This window comes from Belonocnema kinseyi, chromosome 2 (genome assembly GCF_010883055.1).
Source record: "Belonocnema kinseyi isolate 2016_QV_RU_SX_M_011 chromosome 2, B_treatae_v1, whole genome shotgun sequence".
Lineage (NCBI taxonomy): Eukaryota > Metazoa > Arthropoda > Insecta > Hymenoptera > Cynipidae > Belonocnema > Belonocnema kinseyi.
The window spans coordinates 147,030,358-147,052,475 of record NC_046658.1 but is presented as its reverse complement, the minus strand read 5'-3'; the positions used below and the strand labels follow the sequence as shown (position 1 = coordinate 147,052,475).

The 22,118-nt window shown below is 29.9% G+C and overlaps 1 protein-coding gene across 8 annotated transcripts in view; it reads right to left on the bottom strand.

Moving 5' to 3' along the window:
* The window catches only part of LOC117167566 (sodium-driven chloride bicarbonate exchanger), a 103,249-nt gene that overhangs the window by 17,836 nt on the left and 63,295 nt on the right, over positions 1 to 22,118 (bottom strand). For 6 of the 8 annotated variants that reach the window (XR_004466412.1, XM_033352595.1, XM_033352593.1 and 3 more), the window contains 8 exons: positions 13,251 to 13,351; positions 12,100 to 12,285; positions 7,329 to 7,535; positions 4,501 to 4,913; positions 1,423 to 1,588; positions 1,150 to 1,305; positions 382 to 522; positions 16 to 291 (listed from right to left, as the gene is read on the bottom strand). Coding sequence is in view for 7 of the 8 variants with exons in the window: in XM_033352595.1 (XP_033208486.1) it covers positions 16 to 291; positions 382 to 522; positions 1,150 to 1,305; positions 1,423 to 1,588; positions 4,501 to 4,913; positions 7,329 to 7,535; positions 12,100 to 12,285; positions 13,251 to 13,351 (1,646 nt within the window). In the remaining variant the exon portion in view is untranslated. Of the gene's footprint in view, positions 1 to 15; positions 292 to 381; positions 523 to 1,149; positions 1,306 to 1,422; positions 1,589 to 4,500; positions 4,914 to 7,328; positions 7,536 to 12,099; positions 12,286 to 13,250; positions 13,352 to 18,371; positions 18,441 to 22,118 lie in introns of all 8 variants that reach the window. The other 2 variants (XM_033352599.1, XM_033352598.1) reach the window with 1 other exon arrangement.

Sequence of the window (22,118 nt, the reverse complement as noted above, 5' to 3'; positions counted from 1 at the left end):
TATATGAATATTTACCTTAAGTTTATTCTCCTTCCTGTTGACAATCACGGCAGTGATTTGCTGATCCATGAAGATTAAAATTGTACCTAACATGGCAGGAAGACCTGCTATAAGAGCACTCCACCAGGGGTTTTCCTGAAAAGGCCAGATTATCCAGCCTCTGTTGGGTAAAGTCGGTTTGAATTCTCCTGGAACTTCCAGTTTTGGTGTATTAATACCCACAAAGAAGTCTAAAGCTGACATCGAAAGGATTGCGATTATCACAGCAAAATCGCTTACTATCTGTCTGACCTAAATAGAGTTATATAATAATCAGGAATTTTTCATTTTTAAAAGATTTTTTTAACAGCTACTGAAAATGTAGAAGAATAAAGATCTTACTTTAGAGGGGAAGAAGAGAGCGTTTTTGAAATCCTTGAGCTCAACGGACAAGAGGAAGGTTCCCATAAATAGGATAATTGACATCAGGAACACATCCGGAACGTAATTGCAATGATCACCGATCATCGTACCATTGTAATTCTTCAAGTACAATATGAGAGTGTTCAATTTAATTGTATTTTAGAGGTCTAACTTAAGATTATCAAAGAGGTGCGAGGGTGGGATGAAAAGTTTCCGGTCTGACCTACTGAACAATACACCTCGATTGCTTGTGCAAAAATGGAAAAATCAGAGAAGCGTGCGTTCATCAAATACTTCTATTTAAAAGGCCTCACACCGCTTTCAATTTAAGAAGAAATGGATTCCACGCTAAAAGACTCTTCTCCATCATATTCGGCGGTTAAACAGTAGGTTTCTAAATTTACGAAAGGTCGCATGAGCCCTTCTGACAAGCCACATTCAGGACGCCCCGTTAAGGTCGCAACTCCCGAAATGATCGAAAAAATTCACAAAATGGTGGTAGAGGACTGCAGATTAAAGGTAAGTGAGATAGCTGAAGCTACTAGGTGGTCAACGGAGTGTGTATGCAATATTTTGCATGAAAATTTCGGCATCACTGCATTAGAGCATCATTATGAGAAATGTATTAGTCTTGAGGGAGATTATGTTGAAAAATAAACTAAAAAAAAAACAAAGTTTTTTTTCATTATCAGGCCGGAAACTTTTCACTATTAACTATTGTAAAACCACGAAAGATTTGTAATTTACCTTGCAGGTAATCTGATCCAGTGATGACCAGCTAATATTGCTATAACTGGATGGAAGATAATTATCCGAAGGTTTGCATGAGCAATTGTGGTTGAGTATATCATTTCGAGTATTTAATGGGTAATTTTTATTTATTGACAATACGTTTTCAACAGCCTGTTACAAGAAGATTTGGTTAGATTTTCTAATTTGATGAGATAACTTCAAAGAAAAATGGAAAAACAGTCAATATTGATTTATTTGATCATGTTCTTTTGTAATAATGTTTCTCACCTTAAAAATGAAGATAAAAGCTATCAAAGTCGCAAAATTTTCTTCTGTAAATCTTGTTATATAGCAAACAAACGCACTGGCGTCTAATGCTACAAGGATAATTAATATTCCACTAATCCATGTGCCAATCCAAAATCGAAAAGACATGTAATTCCAGGTGTACTGTCTGTAAAATTAGGGAAAATATTTTTCTGCTTTTTTTAAGATACAAAGTTGAATCTTAGTATAAATATTTTCAGCAAATTTGAAACTGTTTCAAATTTTGCACTAAAAACAAATCGTATGTGCCCCCATCCCCACTTTTAAAAAACAGTCAAAATTTTTCTTTAACTGTATGAATAACAGCCTTCGAGAATGCCCAAATGACAGGGAAGATAAGAATAGTTTTAACGAAAAGAGCAATATAAATTTATGTTAATAAAATTAATTTGTTAAATATTTTGATTGAATTTGAATCGCTCAGACTTCTAGCATTTCAGGTTTAAATATTAATTTCTGAGAACAAAGGCAATTTTTTAACAGAAAGCTCGATTGTGAAGAAAAAAAAAGATTAATTTTCTATAAATGACGCGATTTTATAACAAAATACTCAAATATTTAAAACCACGTAGTTAAATCGTGAACTAAAAGACATTAATCTTCAAGCAAACAACTGAATAAATCCGGTTCAAAAGTGAGTTATCCCAGATTAGAAGTAAAGTAAGACGGATTACAAGTGAATTACACAATATTTCAAGTGAATTACGCCGTATTATAATCGAATTTCTCTATATTACAAGTGATTTACCCGGATTACAAGTGAATTACCCTTGATTACACGTGAATTGCCCCGGATTATAAGGAAACTACTCCCGAATTACAGGTAAATTGCCCCAGATTACAAGTGAATTTCTCTGGATTACAAGTGATTTGCCCCGGTTTACAAGGAATCTACCCCGGATTAAAAGTAAATTACCCCAGATTACAAGTGAATTACACCGTATTACAAGTGAATTTCCCTAGATTAAAAGTGAATTACACAATATTGCAAGTGAATTGCCCAAGATTACAAGTGAGTTACCGCAGATTACAAGTGAATTACGTCGTATTACAAGTGAATTTATCCAAATTACAAGGGATTTACCCCGGATTAAAAGGGAATTACCCCTGATTACGTGTAAATTACGCCGGATTACAAATTATTATCTCCGAAATTATCCGTTAATTTCGCCCGATAACATGTCAATTGTTCCAGATATCAATTTAATTTCCCCGGATTACAAGTGGATTGCCCCAGATTACAAGTGAAATACTCTGTATTGCAAGTGATTTACCCTGTATTACAAGGGAATTGCCCTGGATTACAAGTGGATAACCCCAGATAACAATGAATTATTATTATATAATAATATATTTATATAATATATAATAGTATTATAATCGAATTTCTCCCGATTACAAATGATTTACCCCGGATTACAAGGGAATTATCCCTGATTACAAGTGACTTACACCATATTACAAGTGAATTTCTCTAGTTTACAAGTGAATTACACCCTATTACAAGTGAATTACTCCGGATTACACGTGAATTATCACAGATTACAAGTTAATCATGCTTTCTTAATGGTGAATTTCTCCGAATTGCAAGTAATTTACCCCGGATTACAAGTGTATTACCCCGCATTACAAAGGAATTACCCCTGATTACATGTAAAGTACCGCAGATTACAAATTAATAGCCACGGATTACAAGTTAACTTCTCCAGATTAAATGTCATTTTCTCAGGATTACAAGTGAATTACAGCGGATTAAAAGTGAATTATCCCAGAATTCAAGTAACTAAACCTGGATCACAAGTGTATTTCTAAGGATTATAAGTGAATTGCCCCATATTACAAGTGAATTACCCCGGATCCCAAGGGGATTCCTCTGGCTTACAAATAAATTACCATGGATTACAAATGAATTTCTCTTGATCACAAGTGTATTCCAAGGATTACAAATAAATTGCCTTAGATTGCAAGTGAATCACGCCGGACAAGAGTGAATTACCCCAGATTACAAACGAGTTACCCCAGATTACAAGTTAATTACTACATATTGCAAGTGAATTACCCCGGATCACAAGTAAATTCCTCCGTATTACAAATGAATTAACTCAGATTACAAATGTATTACCCGTGATCACAAGTCGATCCGTAAAGATTACAAATAAATTACCCCAGATTACAAGTTTATTCCAATGAATTACGAATTTATTAACCCGGACTGAATATCAAGTACACAGGATTACATGTTAATTACTTCGGATTAAAAGTGAATTACCTGGATTATAAGTGACTTGTCCTAGATTACAAGTGAATTAAACCGGATTACAAGGGAATTAAACCGGACCACAAGTAAATTCCTTATGATTACAAATTAATTACCCCAAAATACAAGTGGATTTCAGCGGACTGAATAATGAAGTAACCCAAATTACAAGTGAATTACCTGGGATCAAAAATGAATCCCTAAAGATTACAAATGAATTACCCCATATTACAAGTGGATTCCAACGGATTACACATTTATTACCCCGGATAAAATATAAAGTACGCCGGATTACAAATGAATCGCCCCAGATTACAAGTGGATTCCTTTGATTTACAAATGAATTAGACCGACTTTCTAGTGAATTACCTCGCATTGCAAGTAAATTACCTCGGATCACAAGGGGATTCCTCTGGATTAAAAATGAATTAATCCAGATTACAATTGAATTACCCTGGATTGCAAGGGAATTGCGCCAGATTACAAGTAATTTAACCCTACTCTCAGTAAATTACCAGGAATTACAAGTGAATTAGCCCGGATTTTACCGCATTAAAATTGGATAATTTTGGATTATATGTGGATTAAAATGGATTAAATTTGGTTACTCTTATTACACTGAGTTATCAATTCAGTTATGGCTCCTAAAGATTAAAAAGTGTATACTCGATATTTGATCTTTAGATTCTTTTTTAATTTCCAATAATTTCCGAGACAAATTTAGACTATTTATTCCCAAAAAAGAAAAAGGGAAAAAATAAAAGGTAATTGCTGAGACTTACTTGCAGAAGTTGAAGACAATTTGCTCGAAAACCAAAACTGGTCCAGTAGATCCCAAGATAGTTAACGGCTGGCCGGAAAAAAAGCCATAACCAATTCCGCAAACAAAGCCAGCTACGAGAGATTCCATAGCAGCCATATTTTTTTCTGTAGCTTCACTAAGAAGTCCACCGAAAGTGATTATGGGGGCTAGGCATGCGAAATAGAGAAAGATGAATGATGCTACACACTGTAGAGCCAAGGCGTCCTTGATATCAGATAAATAAAACGGTGCTTTCCTCTTAATGTCATTAATTAGCCCTCCGAAAAGTCTACCAGTTCTCGACAAACCACTTTCCTCTCGTAGCTTTTGTTCGTCTGCCTCTTCGTCCACTTCTTCTTTCGGTTTTTCTTCTTTGGGCCGCTTCCTTATTTCCTACATGTCAAATATTTTATATGTTTGGATATTATCAGGACAATAATAAAAAATCTGAAGAATAAAGTTATTTTCTTAAACAGTCTATTATTTATTTTATTTTAAATGTTAAATAGTGAAAAAAATCTGCCTTCACCCGGATTTGAACCAGGAATGCCGCTATACATGAGTGGAATGTTAACCAATTACGTCATCAAGGATGTATCAGATCCTTTCTTTTTTTGTTTAATGTAATTTTTTTCTTAATTTTTTAAATTTTAATCTTCTTATTCAACAAAAATTCTTGATACTGAAGTATTTACTAACAAAATTTAACAAGGTGGCGTAATTGCCCAAAACTCGGCCCATGTATAGTGACGTTCCCGGTTTCGAATCCGGACAGAGGCAGACTTTTTTCATTTATTTAACAGAAGTATACCTGTAATCGACACTATTTAATATTTAATATAAAAAAACAATTTAGCCTAGGTTAAATGTGTCATTTTGGTGCAAGGCTCTTTTTTAAAAAAGTCGCATTTGTCTCATGAAATTACAAAGAATATGATATGACATTTTTAAAAAAACCGCAAAAAGTAGAATTAAATGTTTTAAGCCAAGTATCCGGATTTAAAATATTTCTCTCAGATCCATTAAGCTTCTCAACTAGGATTATTTTGTGAATGAAAGATGTTAATTAATTAAATTGAATTTTAACCTTAAAAAGTTTCGTCTTGACCTAAAAAGAAGAATTTTCAACCAAACATTTTTATAACAAGAAAATGTATTTTTAAGCAAATTGAAGAATTTTTTAGAAGACAGTTCAATTTTCAACTAAAAGGTTTAATTTCAACCTAATAGTACATTTTTTAAACTAGAGAGACAAATTTTTGAGAAGACAGTTAAATTATCAAATTGAAAAGTTAAATTTTTACAAAACATCAGAATTATAGAAGAAAGACAACATCGTTGCGTTTTAAACCAAATATTTGAGTTTTCATGACAAACAGACGGATGTTTTTTTTTTTTTGTATAATTTTACCGCCAAAGTTTATTTTCAATTTAAAAGGATAAATTTGCTACCCAAAAAGGCAGATTTTCAATGAAACAGTCAAATTTCCGGCCAAAAAGATGAGTCTTTAACAATATAGTTACAATCTTGCCGAAACAATTAATTTTCATCTAAATTGTCGAATTTGTAACTAATAATAATGAACTTTTCACCAAGGGTAGTATGATTTTCTTATTGTTATCTATTAACTTAGTTTGAAATTAAGAGAAAAAGGAAAAAATAAAAATTGGGACAAAAGTGTAAATACTGTAATTAAATATAGAAATAATTGATTTTGAAAATTTTCCACTCAAAAATGTCTAATTGTAATTTTGAAAAATTAAAACTTTACAACTTTGAATATAGATCAACGAAATTATGAATTGTTTAAATAAAACGCTCTTAAATAAAAATGTTCTAATTATTATGATTTTATGGAAAATTATTCAATTTTTTATTTTCTCAATTTAAAGGGTACCATTTTTTTTTAGATTTGAATTTTAATTTTGAGAGTTTCATTGGGTTTAAAATTGACACTGAGTATAACGAAGTTCTGATTGGATTTAATCAAAAAAGATTTTAATTGTAAATGAAAAACAGTTGAATTTAACCAAAAAAATAAAAAATTCAACAAAATAGTTGAATTCTCCGTCAAAGCAGATTAATTTGCAACGAAAAATTTGCATTTTTATGAAAAATAACAAAATCAAATTTTTACCTTAATAGATGAATTTTTAAACCAAAAAGACGAACTTCCAAACTTTCATCAGAAGAGATTAAGTTTGGAACCAAGGTTAATTTTTAAAAAAAGTCTTGAATTATCAACAAACGCGATAAATTGCCAAATGTAATTGTTAATATATTATTTTAACAAAAAAAAACAGAATTTTCAACTCTGGAAGTTACTTTTTTTCTTTTTAAAAGTTTTTGCTATAGATTTACCAAGTTCCGACCCTCACTTCTAGAAGATTTACAACTTTCTATATTGAGCTATAAACCTCTATGGCACTTAGCCAGACACGAAATAAAAGTGGTTTATAAGAATTAACATCTAACAGTTACTACTCATGAAACTTCGCGGTAGGCAGTTGATCTTGAAAATCGGATCATTCTGATACGCAATCTGATTATCAAATAAAAAAATCGAAAGTTGTATGAAAGCTTTGCATGTCTGTGATTGCACGATTGTATCCATATAAACATCATCAAACAAAAGTAAACTGTCAACAATCGTTACTCCTTCTGAAGTAACATCATCTAAAACTTGGAATGCAGTAGTTAAAGAAAAAAAATGTTTTAACACACGATTTTGAAATAAAGAAAAGTATACTATAGAATTTGTACCTATTATTTATTATCTATATATAACATTTATTTAGGGTACTCACTTGTGACGGAATTGCTGCAGGGGGTTCTATTCTTATGGTAGGATCCCATTCACCAGGAGGTAAAACAGTTACAGCATCTAAGAATTCATCCACCCCAGCGAGTAAATGATTTCGATTTTTAGCTTTGTACGCTACATCATGGAAGACTTCATCAGACATTAATGTTGCCATTGCTCGTCCAATCTCATGAAAATTGGACATGCCACCCTAAATACAAAATATTAACAATGCATTTGTACTCCGTATTTATTTATAAAAATTGCCTAGGGCTAGTTACAAAATTATAAATAAGGGACAGATTTATAGTAATAACATAATACCCGAAGCACGGACGGCGACGAGACCGGTGTCTGACTGGAAGAGACTCATACTACTGACATGTGGGACTTACGCGCTTGGTAACACGAATCCAGCTGGAGTCAGGCGGGCATAACCCCTGAATATAGACCATCCGCAATACAAACGTGTAAGAAGGCGCCAGCCTCGGAGACTAGAACTTTGCGCAGCCGCGATATCTCCCACCAGCGCGGGATCAGGAAGTGGGGATTTGAGGGTGTGAGAGAGTCAAAAGGGACCGGCTGGGAGAGTTAAGGGCATTCGAACGCCAACGCGCGACTCATCAAATTCCGCTAAAAAATTGCTCTCGAGACACGGCAAGGAGTTCACTCCTGCAACCTAGAACTCTATTCACTTTCTTTATATTCAGGCGGGCAGGCTAGAGTCGACTCTCGAAACTTAGTCTGTAGCTTTTAAAGTTGAGAACTGTGAGTCATTACTTTGGTAAATCGAAACGATTTGTAAGTCTGCCAGTGAAGTGTTGACAGATTAAAGAGGAGATAATTTAGGGAATGTCGTAGAAATCCTAACTTTATCTCAGGCTGCGATTCTGTAGTGATAGTTTAGAGTCCACTTTCGATGCCGGCTGTGTAGCAAATCTAATCTAACAAATCTGAAATATTTCCGAGAGAACCGACGAGAAATTATGTAATGTTTTCAATTAAAGAAAAGAAATTGAGCAAGAATCAGGGCGCGATTAGGTGAAAACTCAAATGCCCAGTAAAGTTTTTCAATTTTCCCGGGCAAACTTTTATTGCTGCCGCAAAATGCGAAAATTTATTCTTTTTCATGACGTTCATTCTAAACATCCGTTAACACAACAGAGAACAATATTGTAAAATAAATGAATAGTTTACAAAAAAATTCAATAGTTAAACTTTCAGTGGAAAAAGTTAATTTAAAACAAAAAAGCGGATTTTTAACAAAATAGTTTAATTCAACCAAGGTGATAAATTTTCAAATAAAATTATGAATCTTCAACTGGAATAGTTAAACTTTAAACAAAAAAAAATGAGTTTTTAACTAAAATGATATTTAACTGAAACACTTGAATTTTTTAATAAGAGCATTATTTACACCGGCACACAAAAAAAGTGGTCTGTCTGGCAGACTGCACAAGCATATCTATATGTTTTTGGGGTCGCTAAATTCAAATCCGGTGTCCAAATAACCAAGTTAGCTCATACTTTTCTAAAAAACGAAAAAATAGACGTAAAGTCGATAAAAACAGCGATTTTTCAGGTATATTTTTGCAAAAAAAAATATATTTTCTCGCCCGGTGGACTTTACCAGCATATTTATATGTCTTTTGTGTCGTTGAATTCAAATCTGTGGCCCAAATAATTAATTTGGCTTACACTTTTTTGAAAATCGAAAAAATATACGTAAAATCGGCGAATACAGCGATTTTTCTTGTATACTTTTGCAACAACAAAATTTTTCATGCCCGGTGGTCTAAATCAGCATATCCTTATGTTTTTGGGGCCGCTAAATCTAAATCCAGGGTCAAAATAACGCAGTTGGCTCATATTTAATAGAAATTTCAAAAATAGAGGTAAAATCGACGAAAACAGCGGTTTTTCGTGTATATTTTTGCAAAAAAAATATATCTTCATCCCCGGTGGACTTATCCAGCATACCCTTATGTTTTTGGGGTCACTGATTCTGAATCCGGGGTGGAAATAACCCATTTGGCTCATATTTTATCGAAAAACGTAAAACTAGATACAAAGTCGACGAAAACAGCGATTTTTCTTGCATATTTTTGCAAAAAAAAATATGTTAATGACCGGTGGACTTGACTAGCATGTCTATATGTTTTTTGGGTAGCTCAATCCGAATCCGGGGTCCCAATAACCGAGTTGGCTCATATTTTTTCGAAAAACTCAAAAATAACGATAAAATCGATCAAAACAAATGACTGTGAACAAAACAAATGACAGATCCCGCTCGAACTTTACGTTAAAACAAATGACTGTGAAACAAACAAATGAAAGATCGCGCTCGAACTTCACGTTAGTAAAGGGGACAGTGGTGACAATCTCTTTAAGCATGCTTCTTAATTTGACTTCAGTACAGTTTTAAAAACCATTATCAGTTTCTTTTTTTGTGTTTTTAAATCACTAGTTTAGTATACTATACTTATACTATTACTATAAACTCCTCAATCAAAACAGATCATGTCTTCTAAGCGCTGTTTCAATTCCAATTTATCCACTTCCACTATAGCACATAATTGTTGCAGAATCCAGAATTCATTACCAAAATGTCTGGCACTAAAAAGAATGCCTGGCTTAGTTTTAAAAATGCTGTAAAAAACTTTTTAGGTAATAAGATGAGTCCAGTCTATCAAAATGTGGTTTCAGAAATGGTAACAAACTTTGGTAAACTAGGCTGCCTTATGAGATGGAGAGGCGATATCAAGGATGTTGGGATATCAACATGATGGCTGACTACTGTTGGAGTTTAAAACGAGATCAAGTCAATCAAGGTACCAAACGAAAGCGAAACCCATTACGTAGGTCTTTTGAGGACAAAAGGATTCAATACAAGTGATATAAAGAAAAATAAAAAATTAAAGAACCCTATAAGCGTGAGGGGCAAGGGGACTCACGGTAATAAAGCACCCCAAAGGGAACAGAATTTACTACGTCCACGTCGTTGTTCCTGGGTAACGCTAAAAGTAAATAAAACTTATTTACAAAAAATCCTACTATTGCCATGCAAGGAGACTAACGCAAATTAAAAACCACGGAACGTGAGACGCAAAGGGAATCTACAGTGAACGACAATCCGAATCGAGGAAGGTAAAGGTTTTCGTCGATCTCATGTCTAATTTTGCATTTTTCGATCAAATATGAGCCAACTGGATTTTTTTTGCAAAAACATGCACGAAAAACCGCTGTTTTCGTAGATTTTACCTCTATTTTTGTGATTTTCGAAAAAGTAGAAGCAAAATTGGTTATTTGGGCCTCAGATTCGAATTCAGCGACCCAAAAGATATATAAATATGTTGGTTAAGTGCATCGGGCGAGAAAATATATTTTTTTTGCAAAAATATACCTGAAAAATCGCTGTTTTTGTCGATTTTACGTCTATTTTTTCGTTTTTTAGAAAAATACGAGCCAACTTGGTTATTTGGACACCGGATTCGAATTCAGCGACCCCAAAAACATATAGATATGCTAGTGTAGTCTGTCGGACAGACCACTTTTTGTGTGTGCCGGTGTTATTGTCTACCAAAAAATACACTTTCTCAACCAAATGCATGAATTTATAGATTTTTTAACTGAAACATTGAATCTTCAACTGAAATAGTTGAATTTTCTAACAAAGCAAATAAGTTGGACTAAAAAAGATAAATTGTCAACCCAAACATATATAATTGAATTTTTCATTAGAAAATTAATATTTAACAAAAAGATTAATTTTTTACTACGACCACAGAAATTTTGATTGGAATAAGTTAAATTTTCAGTTAAAAAAGTTACTTTCAACAACAACAAACCTATCAAAAAAATAGTTACACTTTAAAACAAAGTGATGATTTTTGAAATCAAATAGTAAAGATTTAATTAAACTAGTTACATTTTAAATTATAAAAATGACGTTTTAACCGAAATAAATAATACTCAACTAAAATAATTGAATTTTTTAACCGTGAAGATTAATTTTTAATTAAGAAGATTAGTTTCTACAAAAAGATTAATTTTCAATAAAAAAAATATCATTTTTCGACCTAAAATTTAATAATTAAATTTTTAGTCAAAAATAAATTTTCAACTACATAGATAAATTTTAAACTAAAATTATTGAATATCCAAGTGGCATGAAAAAAATCCAATGAAAAACAAGTTTTCAATGAAACAGTTCATTTTTCAACCAAATAAAATTAATTTTTGACTTAAAATTTTTAATTTCTGCTAAATAATTTTATTTCCAACATACGAAATTAATTTTCCAATCAAATTATAAATATTTAACTGGAATACTTGAATTGGTAATGGATAAGAAGAGCTTTAAAAGAAGAAGATTAAATTTAAAAGAAAAAGATCCTTTCCTACCCAACAAATTCTATTTCAAAATAATTCTTTTTAAAATTTTCCTTTTTATGTAAAAAGTTTCCTTTTCTAAGTGAAATTATATTTCTTTACCGAAACTCCCTGTACTATACAAAAACAATAAGTTTTTTTTTAATTCCATATTCCAAGTCAGATAAATGAAGGGTAAGCGAATAAACCGTTACAAATCTATATCTTTTTAAAATTGAGAACAAGTAAATACATCCATAGTAATAAATACACCCAAACAATAATACTTCGTAGAAAAGTTTGATTTTGTGTTCGAATACAATAACTTTTAAAAAATTATTGAAAATTGTTGATTCTCTTTTTCTTAAATTAAAAATTTGAAAGAATAATATTTAATTCCTTACCGCTGGGGCAAGGAGAACAAAAATGAACCGAGTCGGTACAGGAACTTCGGTTAGGTCCCCTAATATACTAGCTTGGTTAAGTCGTATAAAACAAGATAATGTTTTCTCTAGGAAGTCCACTTCCCCAACAAGGATGTTACTAGCTTCTGCTCCTGGCGGTATTTTCCGCATGAAGTGCGTATTACCCTGAAAAAAGATATTAAATATATACTTTTCAAAAATAAAAAGTGTTACACAATATTTAATAAAATAAAATAATAAAATTGGAAGAAATCTGTATTATCATCAGAGATGGTTACCATCAATCAGTGTAGATGCCTTTTTCATCACCTCTTTAAATAACAAAAAATACTTAACGTCATTGTTAGACAAGATGAAAAATAAAATTCTGTGGTTCTATTCCCAGTGGAGCGACGAGAGTAGACGTTTTCTTCAGAAAAAATTAATTTAAAAATTTTTTCACATTTATTTTCCATCTTGTCTAAAAAGAACGTTAGGTATTTTCTGTTATTTGAAGAGGTAACTTGATCGATAGGTTGATTTTTATTCTTACCTTGATGAAAAATGTATCTCTACATTGATTGATGGTAACTATCTCTGATAATACAGATTCCTTTAAATTACTTGTATCATAAATGTAACGCCTGGCTTGAAAAAGCATGTATATTTGAGAAAAGAAGTTCTGTGATTCGATTCCCAGGGGAGCAACGAGAGTAGATATTTTTTCAGAAAAAAAAGTTTAATTTAAAGTACTAAATGAATTACTAAAAGAAACAACATTTAAAAAAATAATAAGTGATATATTAAATAAAATACTTTATAAAGGAGCATTGATTAAATCCGTAAGGCTATTTTGGGATGAAAGGGATCCAGAAAATCTGACAAATCCTTATTCAGGCAAATCCCTTATTATATTCAAAAGCCCGCTGAAATTCTATTGAATCTTGTGAAACCCCTTGAAATCTCGTTGTCAGTGAAAATGATTGATAGATTTTTAATAAATTAAGTAAAGAAAACCAAATCTTCCGTATGAAGGCGAGGGTTAGAAGGGTCGCAAAAATCATACGAATCCTTACAATTGAAGAGAAGGATATCTAAAATTTCGAAAATCACCCTTTCGTAATTAATACAATTTTTGTATTGAAAATTACCTTATGATTAATATCACTCTCCAATGCTGAGGAACTATGATTTCGGGCGATGGAAACATTACTCGAACTTCGATCCATTCCATTGCTGTTTGGTTCTTGACCTGCAATATTTCTAGCTTATTGCCTACTGCTTTTTATTTTTATGAAATTAAAGATAATCCAGCAACCAAAAAAAAACATGCCAATTAATTTTTCATCGTTTTAATTAACATTCATAAACATGCAATTAGCGTGATAAATTCTTCCATGCACAACATCTTCATTCAAATACAAAATACTTAAACTTCAAACTAAAAGCAAGCATTTCTTAGCAAGCAAGGATGACTGCAAACCAATTGTTATGAAATTATTGTTAAGTGAAAAAAACACTCAAAGGGTATTAAATTAATTCCCTACCCAAGGTAACCTTAAATAATTGACAATAAGTTGTACCATACTTTAGATGACTTCTACAGCATTCAACAATTGAACTTGAATGACCAGGTAAAGTAGATGATTATCATCCATTACGTTATACCTAGTTAGCGTTTCCTCAAACTTAATCATTTGTTTAATTTGAAATTAGGTATCAGAAGGTCATGCTCAAACTGAAAGAAAAATTAGCAAATAAAAATCGCGTACCTCTTTATTTATTCTACAATGATCGTCACAGAATAAACGATCCATTTTGTCATAATTTCTATTAAAAGAAAGTGTTCCATGCTAATCAGTATAATAGTGTTTGGTGCTTCGTAAACGAACGCCAATTCACGACTCAGCCTTTTTAGAAGAGAATGGATTTTTTTAATATAAAAGGAAACGGTTCGAAGTCAAGCATAGTGTTCTAAAGAGTTTATGTGCTCGGAGAAATACAGGGTGTCTCAGACTCAAGTGTCCGGGCTTATATAGCTGTATAGAAATTTAAAAAATAAATCGAAAATTCCTTTTCCAAAAATCAGTTGATGTTATAATTCTTGAGTTATAAAATATTTAGGCTGGACCAATCAGGAGTGCGGTATAAATAGACGTGCCTCCTTGAGCGGGAGTCGAACGTAGTGCTATTGAGGAGAGCACTAAAGTGGGGTTAGCTATGGGAGAACAACGGACACTACACTACGTTGGACTCCCGCTCAAGGACGCACGCCTATTTATACCACGCTCCTTATTGGTCTAGCTTAAATGTTTTATAACTCAAAACTAAAACTTCAACTGATTTTTCGAAAAGGAAATTTCGATATATTTTTTAAATTTCTATACAGTCATATAAGTGCGGACACTTGAGTCTGGGACATCCGGTAATGTTGTTTTCTAAATATATATTAAAATTTGCTTATTTTTGCTTTTAAGTAAATAAATAAATAAAAATTTTCACGCAGAAATGAATTTTAAACTAAACTGAGGACTCTTCAACAAAAATATGCTTTTTTAAGCAGATAGTTCAATTTTCAATCCAAATGATTATTTTTCTAACAAAAAAGTACATGAATTTTCATCTAAACAAGATCAATTTTCAACCAAAATTAGAATAGTTAAAATCTTATAAAAAAAAAAACAATTTTCAACGAAATAGTTTGTCTTTTTTAGCCAAAAAAATATTTTTCAACTAAAAATATAATAATTAAATTTTTAGTTAAAGCAACCAATTTTCATGCAAAGAAAATTAATTCTCAACATAATATCTCAGTTTTTAACCCAAAAGATGAATTTTCTACAAAAAATATAGAATCTTTATAAAATATATAAATTTTCGAATTAAACAGATAAATTTATAAACAAAAAATAGTATAGTTGAATTCGCAGTTAGACAAGTAAACTTTAAATAAACAAAGATTTTTCATCCTCATTATTTAACTTTCAACCAAAATTATAAATTTTTCAACCAAAATTGAATATTTAGACCTTTAGTGGAAAATTATAATTTTCAAGTAAAAGAAACGAATTTTCAACCAAAGAAATTAATTTTAAATTACAATGACGAATTTTCAACCCAAAAGATAAATTTTGTATCAAACATTTATTAATATTTATTATTTTCAAATACAATTTCAAATATTTGACTAGAAATATCTTCATATTAAACTAGAAAGATAAATTTTCAAACCAAAAGATAAATTTTCTATCAACAAAAAAAAAGAATTTTCAACTAAATAGTTTCTTTTTCAATCATAGGAGTGAATTCTTAACGGAAAGTAGATTTGTTGAATATTTAACTAAAAAAATTTAATTTTCAAATAAATACCTAATTTTCGACTAAAGATCATTTTTCTACAAAAAAATAGAGTAGTTAAATTTTTGGGCAGTAAAATAAATTTTTAATCAAAAAAGAATCGAATTTCCAACAAAAATATTTAAATTTCGGACCAACGAAGTTGATTTTCAACAAAAAGATAAAGTTTCAACTACTGAGAGTGGCCTTTTACCAAAAAAGACGGATTTTCAACAAATAGTTTAATTATCACCTAAAACAGATAGATTTACAACTAAAAATAGAATAGTTAAATATTTAGTAAAAAAATAATTTTCAATAAAATTGAAGTAAATTTTCAACAAAATAATATAATTTTCAATTAAGAAGGTTAAATTTCTATCAAAATTTATACTTTTTCGAGAAAAAATCGAAGAGTTACAGTTTCAGTTTAAAAAATTGTTTCTAAATCAAACTAATTTCAATCAAAAAGATCAAGTTTCAACCAATAAAATGAATTTTCTAAAAAAAAAATAGATGAATTTTTAACAAAGTACAATAATCTTTAACAACATTTTTGCATTTTTAAAGGAATTTTAACCAAAAAGATGAATTATTCAACAAAAAGGTTCATTGTTCAATGTGAAAATGTTGAACGTTTTTGTATACATATATTTATTAATTATGATATATCTTTGTTACAACAGTAAATTCTTTAAATTTTCATAAATGCTCTATAAATGCTCTGTTTAAGCTTAAATGCTGAGCATATTCTCTCGAGCATTTTCTCAACGCTTTGTTTAAAATTTTTATTATTCCTTTTCCACAAAAAGTGCAAAAGCAATAGTAGACACTAACAATTTTGTAATAATTTAATATGACCAGAACTATTATTGTGCCTTTTAGAAAAAGAATTTCATTAAATTTGTAATGGTTTCAGGTTTAAAATTAAATAAAGATAAAAATGTTATTCTACATTTTAAATAAATGGTTAGCAATTAGTACATATTTTATGATTCATTAGTAATTAGAAAAAATTTTAATAACTTTACAAATTATTCACCGGTAAATTAGATTAGTTCTTAAGAGACATAAACTCAGAGGAAGAATTCGTTTATTAAAAAAAATTTGTCTTAATCAAAAATTTTCTTAAAAGTGATTTCCTTAAATTTGAAGTCATTTTTTGTCAATTGACAAAAATTATACAAAAGAAACTATTTCTTTAATTAAACAAAAAAATCATTTTTCTGGGGATTCTTGACCTCTGCGTTTTTTATGATTCCCATTTTTTAAACTAATCTATTTTGAGGATATTTTCAATTAAAAAATACATAATATTTAATTGCAAGACTTGTAAATTGCATAACTTTAATTGCTAATTTTTAAAATAAAGCATTCTTTAATTTTGAAGATTTACAACTCAACGTCCTAGAATTTCAAAACTTGAAAACTCTTGAATTTTTCAAAAAACAAAACAATTTCAGATTTTCAATTTTTAAGATTTATATTTCTTCAACGTTTTCAACTTTTTTAAAGAAAAATTATAAACATTACAATAGAAGATTCAATAGTTTTTAATATTTGTCGTTTAAAGTGATATTTTAAGCGTTTTTTTTATACGTGGTCTAATTTTTAAGATTCAGAAAGAAAAATTCATCAATTTCAAAGATTTACAATTCAACGTTCTAAAATTTTAAAACTTGAATATTCTTTAAATATTGAAAAAACGCAATTATAAATTATTTAATTGTCAAGTTTTATTTTATTATACTTATGTGAATTTTAAAATTTTTCATTTATTTATTTTTAACAGAACTGTTCTAAGGATTCGCAATGGAGGAATAAATAATTTTTAATTTTTATAGTTTATTATGATATTTCACGCGTTCTTTTTTAAACATACAATTGCAAATTATTGAATTGTCAAGGTTTGTGTTTGTCAAACGTATATGAATTGGAGCGTTTTTTTAGCATACGAATTTTAAAGATTCACAGTGGAAGATTCAATTATTTGAAATTTTCATAGTTTAATGTAAATTTTAAATGTGGTTTATATATAATTTAATTTCGAGACTTACAATGAAAAATTCTACAGTTTTTAAGGTTTGCGTTTGAAGACTTTTCAATATTTAATGTGTAAAAAAGAAAACGAAGCAATTTTGAATGTTCTTAAAAAATAGTTCAATTTTGAATATATGAAATTGAAAATTAATCATTTTTAAAAATTCCAAATTGAAAGTTGAAAGACATGTTAATCATAATTCTTAAATGCAGATGATTTTCAAACTCAAAAATAAAGATATATCAATTCTTAATCTTCAAAATTTAAGAAATTCCCAATGCAAATCAACAAAATTACATGACTTTATTTGCAAAAATAAAATTTCCATTATCTTTAATTATTAAATTAAAACCTCTTAAATTTCAAGGTTCACAATCGAAGGTTCTACAATTTTCAAGGGTTACAATTAAAAATTTTAGAACTTAAACAATATAAAATTGAAAATTATTCACTTTTGAAGATTCATATTTTTTGTGATAGTTTAGTTTTTTAAGAGTTGCAATTAAAACATTTTTAATTTTAACGATTCGCCGCTTAAATTTCTTTAATTTTAACATTTTTAAATTGATTTGTTTTTTGGACATTCTTATAATCTGATCCATATGAACAAACATTTGTTTGTAAAAAAAAAGTAATTTCATTCCATTTTGTTAGGAATGTTAACATAGGGGAGAATTGGACTAAAAAATTTGCTAAACGTGTGTTACGTAATTTTGGATGGCTCCTAACTGAGGTCTGAGTTTATCAAATGCATTATTTTTTCGAAGCACACAACACATATAATTGTACACTTATGACTATTTTTCATCTAATTTTGCATACAGAAATTTAAATTTTAAATAATTAATACAAATAAAAAAAAGCTGATATCACTGTTCGATAGGAATTACGTTACCGGGAATAGCCAGGTATAATCCCTGACCTGTTGAGCTGGCGATGGTTGGAGCTGAATTTGATTCCTCCACTATAATTTATCACATAGAAGATTGCTATTGCTTATTTGAAAAATCAGAATTTATTTTAATTTGGCACATTTGCGCCGCTGAGAGGTCCTTCAGTGAACTACGATTCGGGCCAGTGTCCGCCTGGTCACGGGGTACCTGTGTGCTATACCCCCACTACCCAACTTCTTCTCACGTAGTTGAGTGCCCGCCACAATGCTGTCGCCGGCGTTTGGCACCGAGCGTCCTTTCTACCTGATGAGGAATGAAGTACGAAGCATAGATTTGTTTATTTTGTGATTAGTAATTTATAAATATCATATATTCGAAATCAACTTTTTTTGTCGATTCCAATTATATCCAAGTTCGCTAATTGTAAGTAAAAATTTAACAAGAAATTTCTAAAATTGTCTATCTAATTTTTATCTTCTTAAGACAAGTAACATATCGTTGGAATCGCCAAAAAACCTAGATTTTGAATATAATATTTATAATTCACTAATTGGAAAATTAAAAAATGGTTATGTTTCGTATTTTAGTTCTCTTTAAGGACGAAGAACCCACCCCACACAGTAGAACCCAAAGCACTTTTTGTATACCGAAGTCGTTCTAAAAGCCAGCTTGCAATAGATTTTATTGTTTTTTTCTTAAGTGGCCGTAAAGCATTCAGGAAAGACTTTTAATCTTGAGATATTTTAATAATGCGCATGCGTCGAGTCAAAAACTGTATTGGTTAACGTTGGCGCGCCTTTTTGAAATGAGTAATTTTTTAGTTTCCGTTTATAATTATTTACAACAAATGATAATCGTCAAGTGTATAAAGGTCTATTCTGTGTTTAAAAACATAGTTTAATTATTCTAGCAGTATTAATTGTTGTAAACACATTTCTTGTAAAATTAATCATTTTAAATAAGCGCGCCAACAGTAGCTAATCCAGATTTTAGCGTCACGCATGTGCAATACGAAAAGATCCCAAGAAAATGAACTATAATTATAATGCTTTAAACTAATTAATGATCAAAAGCCATTTTCTCGTGATTGTATACAAAATGTGGGAAAAAATTAATTTTAATTTGCGATTATTAAGGAAATTTCATTTTTGTCTATTATTCAAAAAAATTTTATAAACAAATACACCGTTTTCGTATATCACAGCCAATAGGCTCTGATTTTGTTCGCAGAATCAACCAAAAATGTCTTATCATTAGCGAGTTACTGTTATTTTTTCCAAATAATAAAAAATATTTTTTTTTTTAATATTTGTAAATAAATGCACAATGTTACTATTTTTCCAAGAATAAGTTCCATTTTCTTGGGGAAATTAACTAAAGATGAATTGCCAATGACTATTTGCTGTACCACTTTGCCAATTGATAAGAAAAGTTAATTATTTAAATAATTTTCCTAAACAAATGTACATTTTAGTCACTTTGAAATAAATCGGCTTAATTTTTCCGTGGAATAAACTAGAAAATTCTTATAAATGAATTTTTCTTGCTATATTTCTCGATTTAGCAAAAAATGTTGATTATTTAAGTAATATTTATAAGGAAATTCAGTTAGGCCATTTTTTTACGATGAAGAAAAAAATGGTGTGGAATGAAATAAATATCCAAGGTTATTGACTCATTATATTATGTTTCAATCAAAGGTATAATAGGTTCTTGTCCATTGTGATATTGGGTGTGAATCTAATGACTTTGGTTTTTTAGTTTATTGCGAAAAAAAGTATTGGTCATCAAAAAAAGGCCAACCTGTTAAAATGGTCAAACTGTAAATTTTAAAATAAATATTGTTCAAATAATCAACAGTTTTGTTTAATTGAACAAATATGGCAAAAAGAAGACATTGGTACGATATTTCTAGTTTACTCCACAAAAAAAAGACTATTCATGAAAAAGTGAGAAAAACATACATTTGTTTCTAAATATTCTTAAAATAGTTAACTTTTATTTTCCATTGTTAAATTTTCATAGCAAATAGTCATTACAAATACATTTTTCAATTGATTTCGCTAAGAAAATAAAGTCTTTCCTTTTAAAAAATGGCAAAAGTACGCATTTATTTATGAAAATTGTTTAAATAAATAACATTTTTGATCAATTTCAAAGTTAATCTCACAAAAAATTGAGCCTATTTGTTAAATAATGGTAAAAATTTAAATTTGTTTATGAATAATGTTTGTCATTTATTTGTTTGGCAATACATTTTTGGTCGATTTCGCTGAGATAATGAAGCCTATTCTTGTATAAATGGTCAGAATGTGCATTTATTTTTTAAAATTATTTAAATCATTAATATTTTCTATCAATCTAAAAAAATTGGTAATAGTCACTGACAATACTCGTTAGTTGGTTCTGCAACAAAATTAGGCCCATTAGTGGAAAATTTAAAAAATTAAATTTGTGTAATAATATTGTTGAAGTAATTATTATTTGTTGTTAATTTCATAAAAATAACAGCAACGTGGCATTGCTAAGACATTTTTGGTTTATTTCTCTAAGAAAGTGGAGCCTGTTCCTGGAAAAATGGTCAAAATGTGCATTTGTTAATAAAAATTGTAAAAATAAACTATATTTTTTATAAATTTAAACGAAATCACAGTCTAAACTCACGAGAAATACATCTTTAGTTGGTTCCGCAAAAAAGTAACCTGATTCGTGAAATAGTTTTGAAAATGTAAATTTGTTTATTAATATTGTTTAGGTAACTAATATTTGTTGTCAATTTAGAGAAATTGGGGTGTCTTTGATAATGCATTTCTGGTTGATTCTAAAACTAGTTTTAATCTATTCATTGTGACATAAAAAAACACTGTATTTATCTATAAAAATTGTTTAAATTATTTTTAAACATCAAGTTTACTTGAATAATCGCAGTGAGACTTTAATTTGTCTTATATTTTATACTAAAGCTATGAATTTTAAACAACTAAGCATTGCAAATCAACAAAAAAATTTTTTGTTAATTAATTTGTTTAAAACATTGTAAACAATTTTTTTCTTACGTCAACCTACTGAACACTACTGCTTAATAGTAATTGCACTAACAAAAGTTATATTTCATTTAATTATAAGATCTTTAATAAAAGTAAATTTGAAAAGTTAGGGAAAAAATATTGTTTACTTTATTATTGAATACAAAACTTTTTGGTTGGTAAAATCAATTTTTCTGTTCAACCTGTTATACCTGAATGCGCATCGGTCACTTAAAAAAAAATTCCAAATTTATTGGAAATCGGCTCGTAGACAGATTTTTATCGACAAAAAGGGCTTTTGTTTACACTCTTTCTTAAACTTTACCAGCATAATTTTGACTGGTGGAATCAGTATTTTGAGTCATAAATGATCAACCAGTGATTTTACTATTTTCACTGAGCAAACCAGTAAGGAACCATATTGAAACAGTTACTGCAATATACCAGTGACGCCAAATTATAGATTCAACCAGTGATCATACAAGTGACTACTGGTAGTAACCAGTGAACCTTACTGATTGAAGCTGTAACGAAAGACTGCTGGTTGAACCCGTAAGATTTCACTAACTGTCAGCAACATTTTTCGGACTGATTTAACCAATGAGATTTTGGGATCCTGGCTAAACCTCAGCTGCCTGAGGGGAACTGTGGTAGAGGGGATATAGCAACCAAGTAGATAGCGATCAAATGGACATTGCTCATTATTTGTAACAAATTTTACCA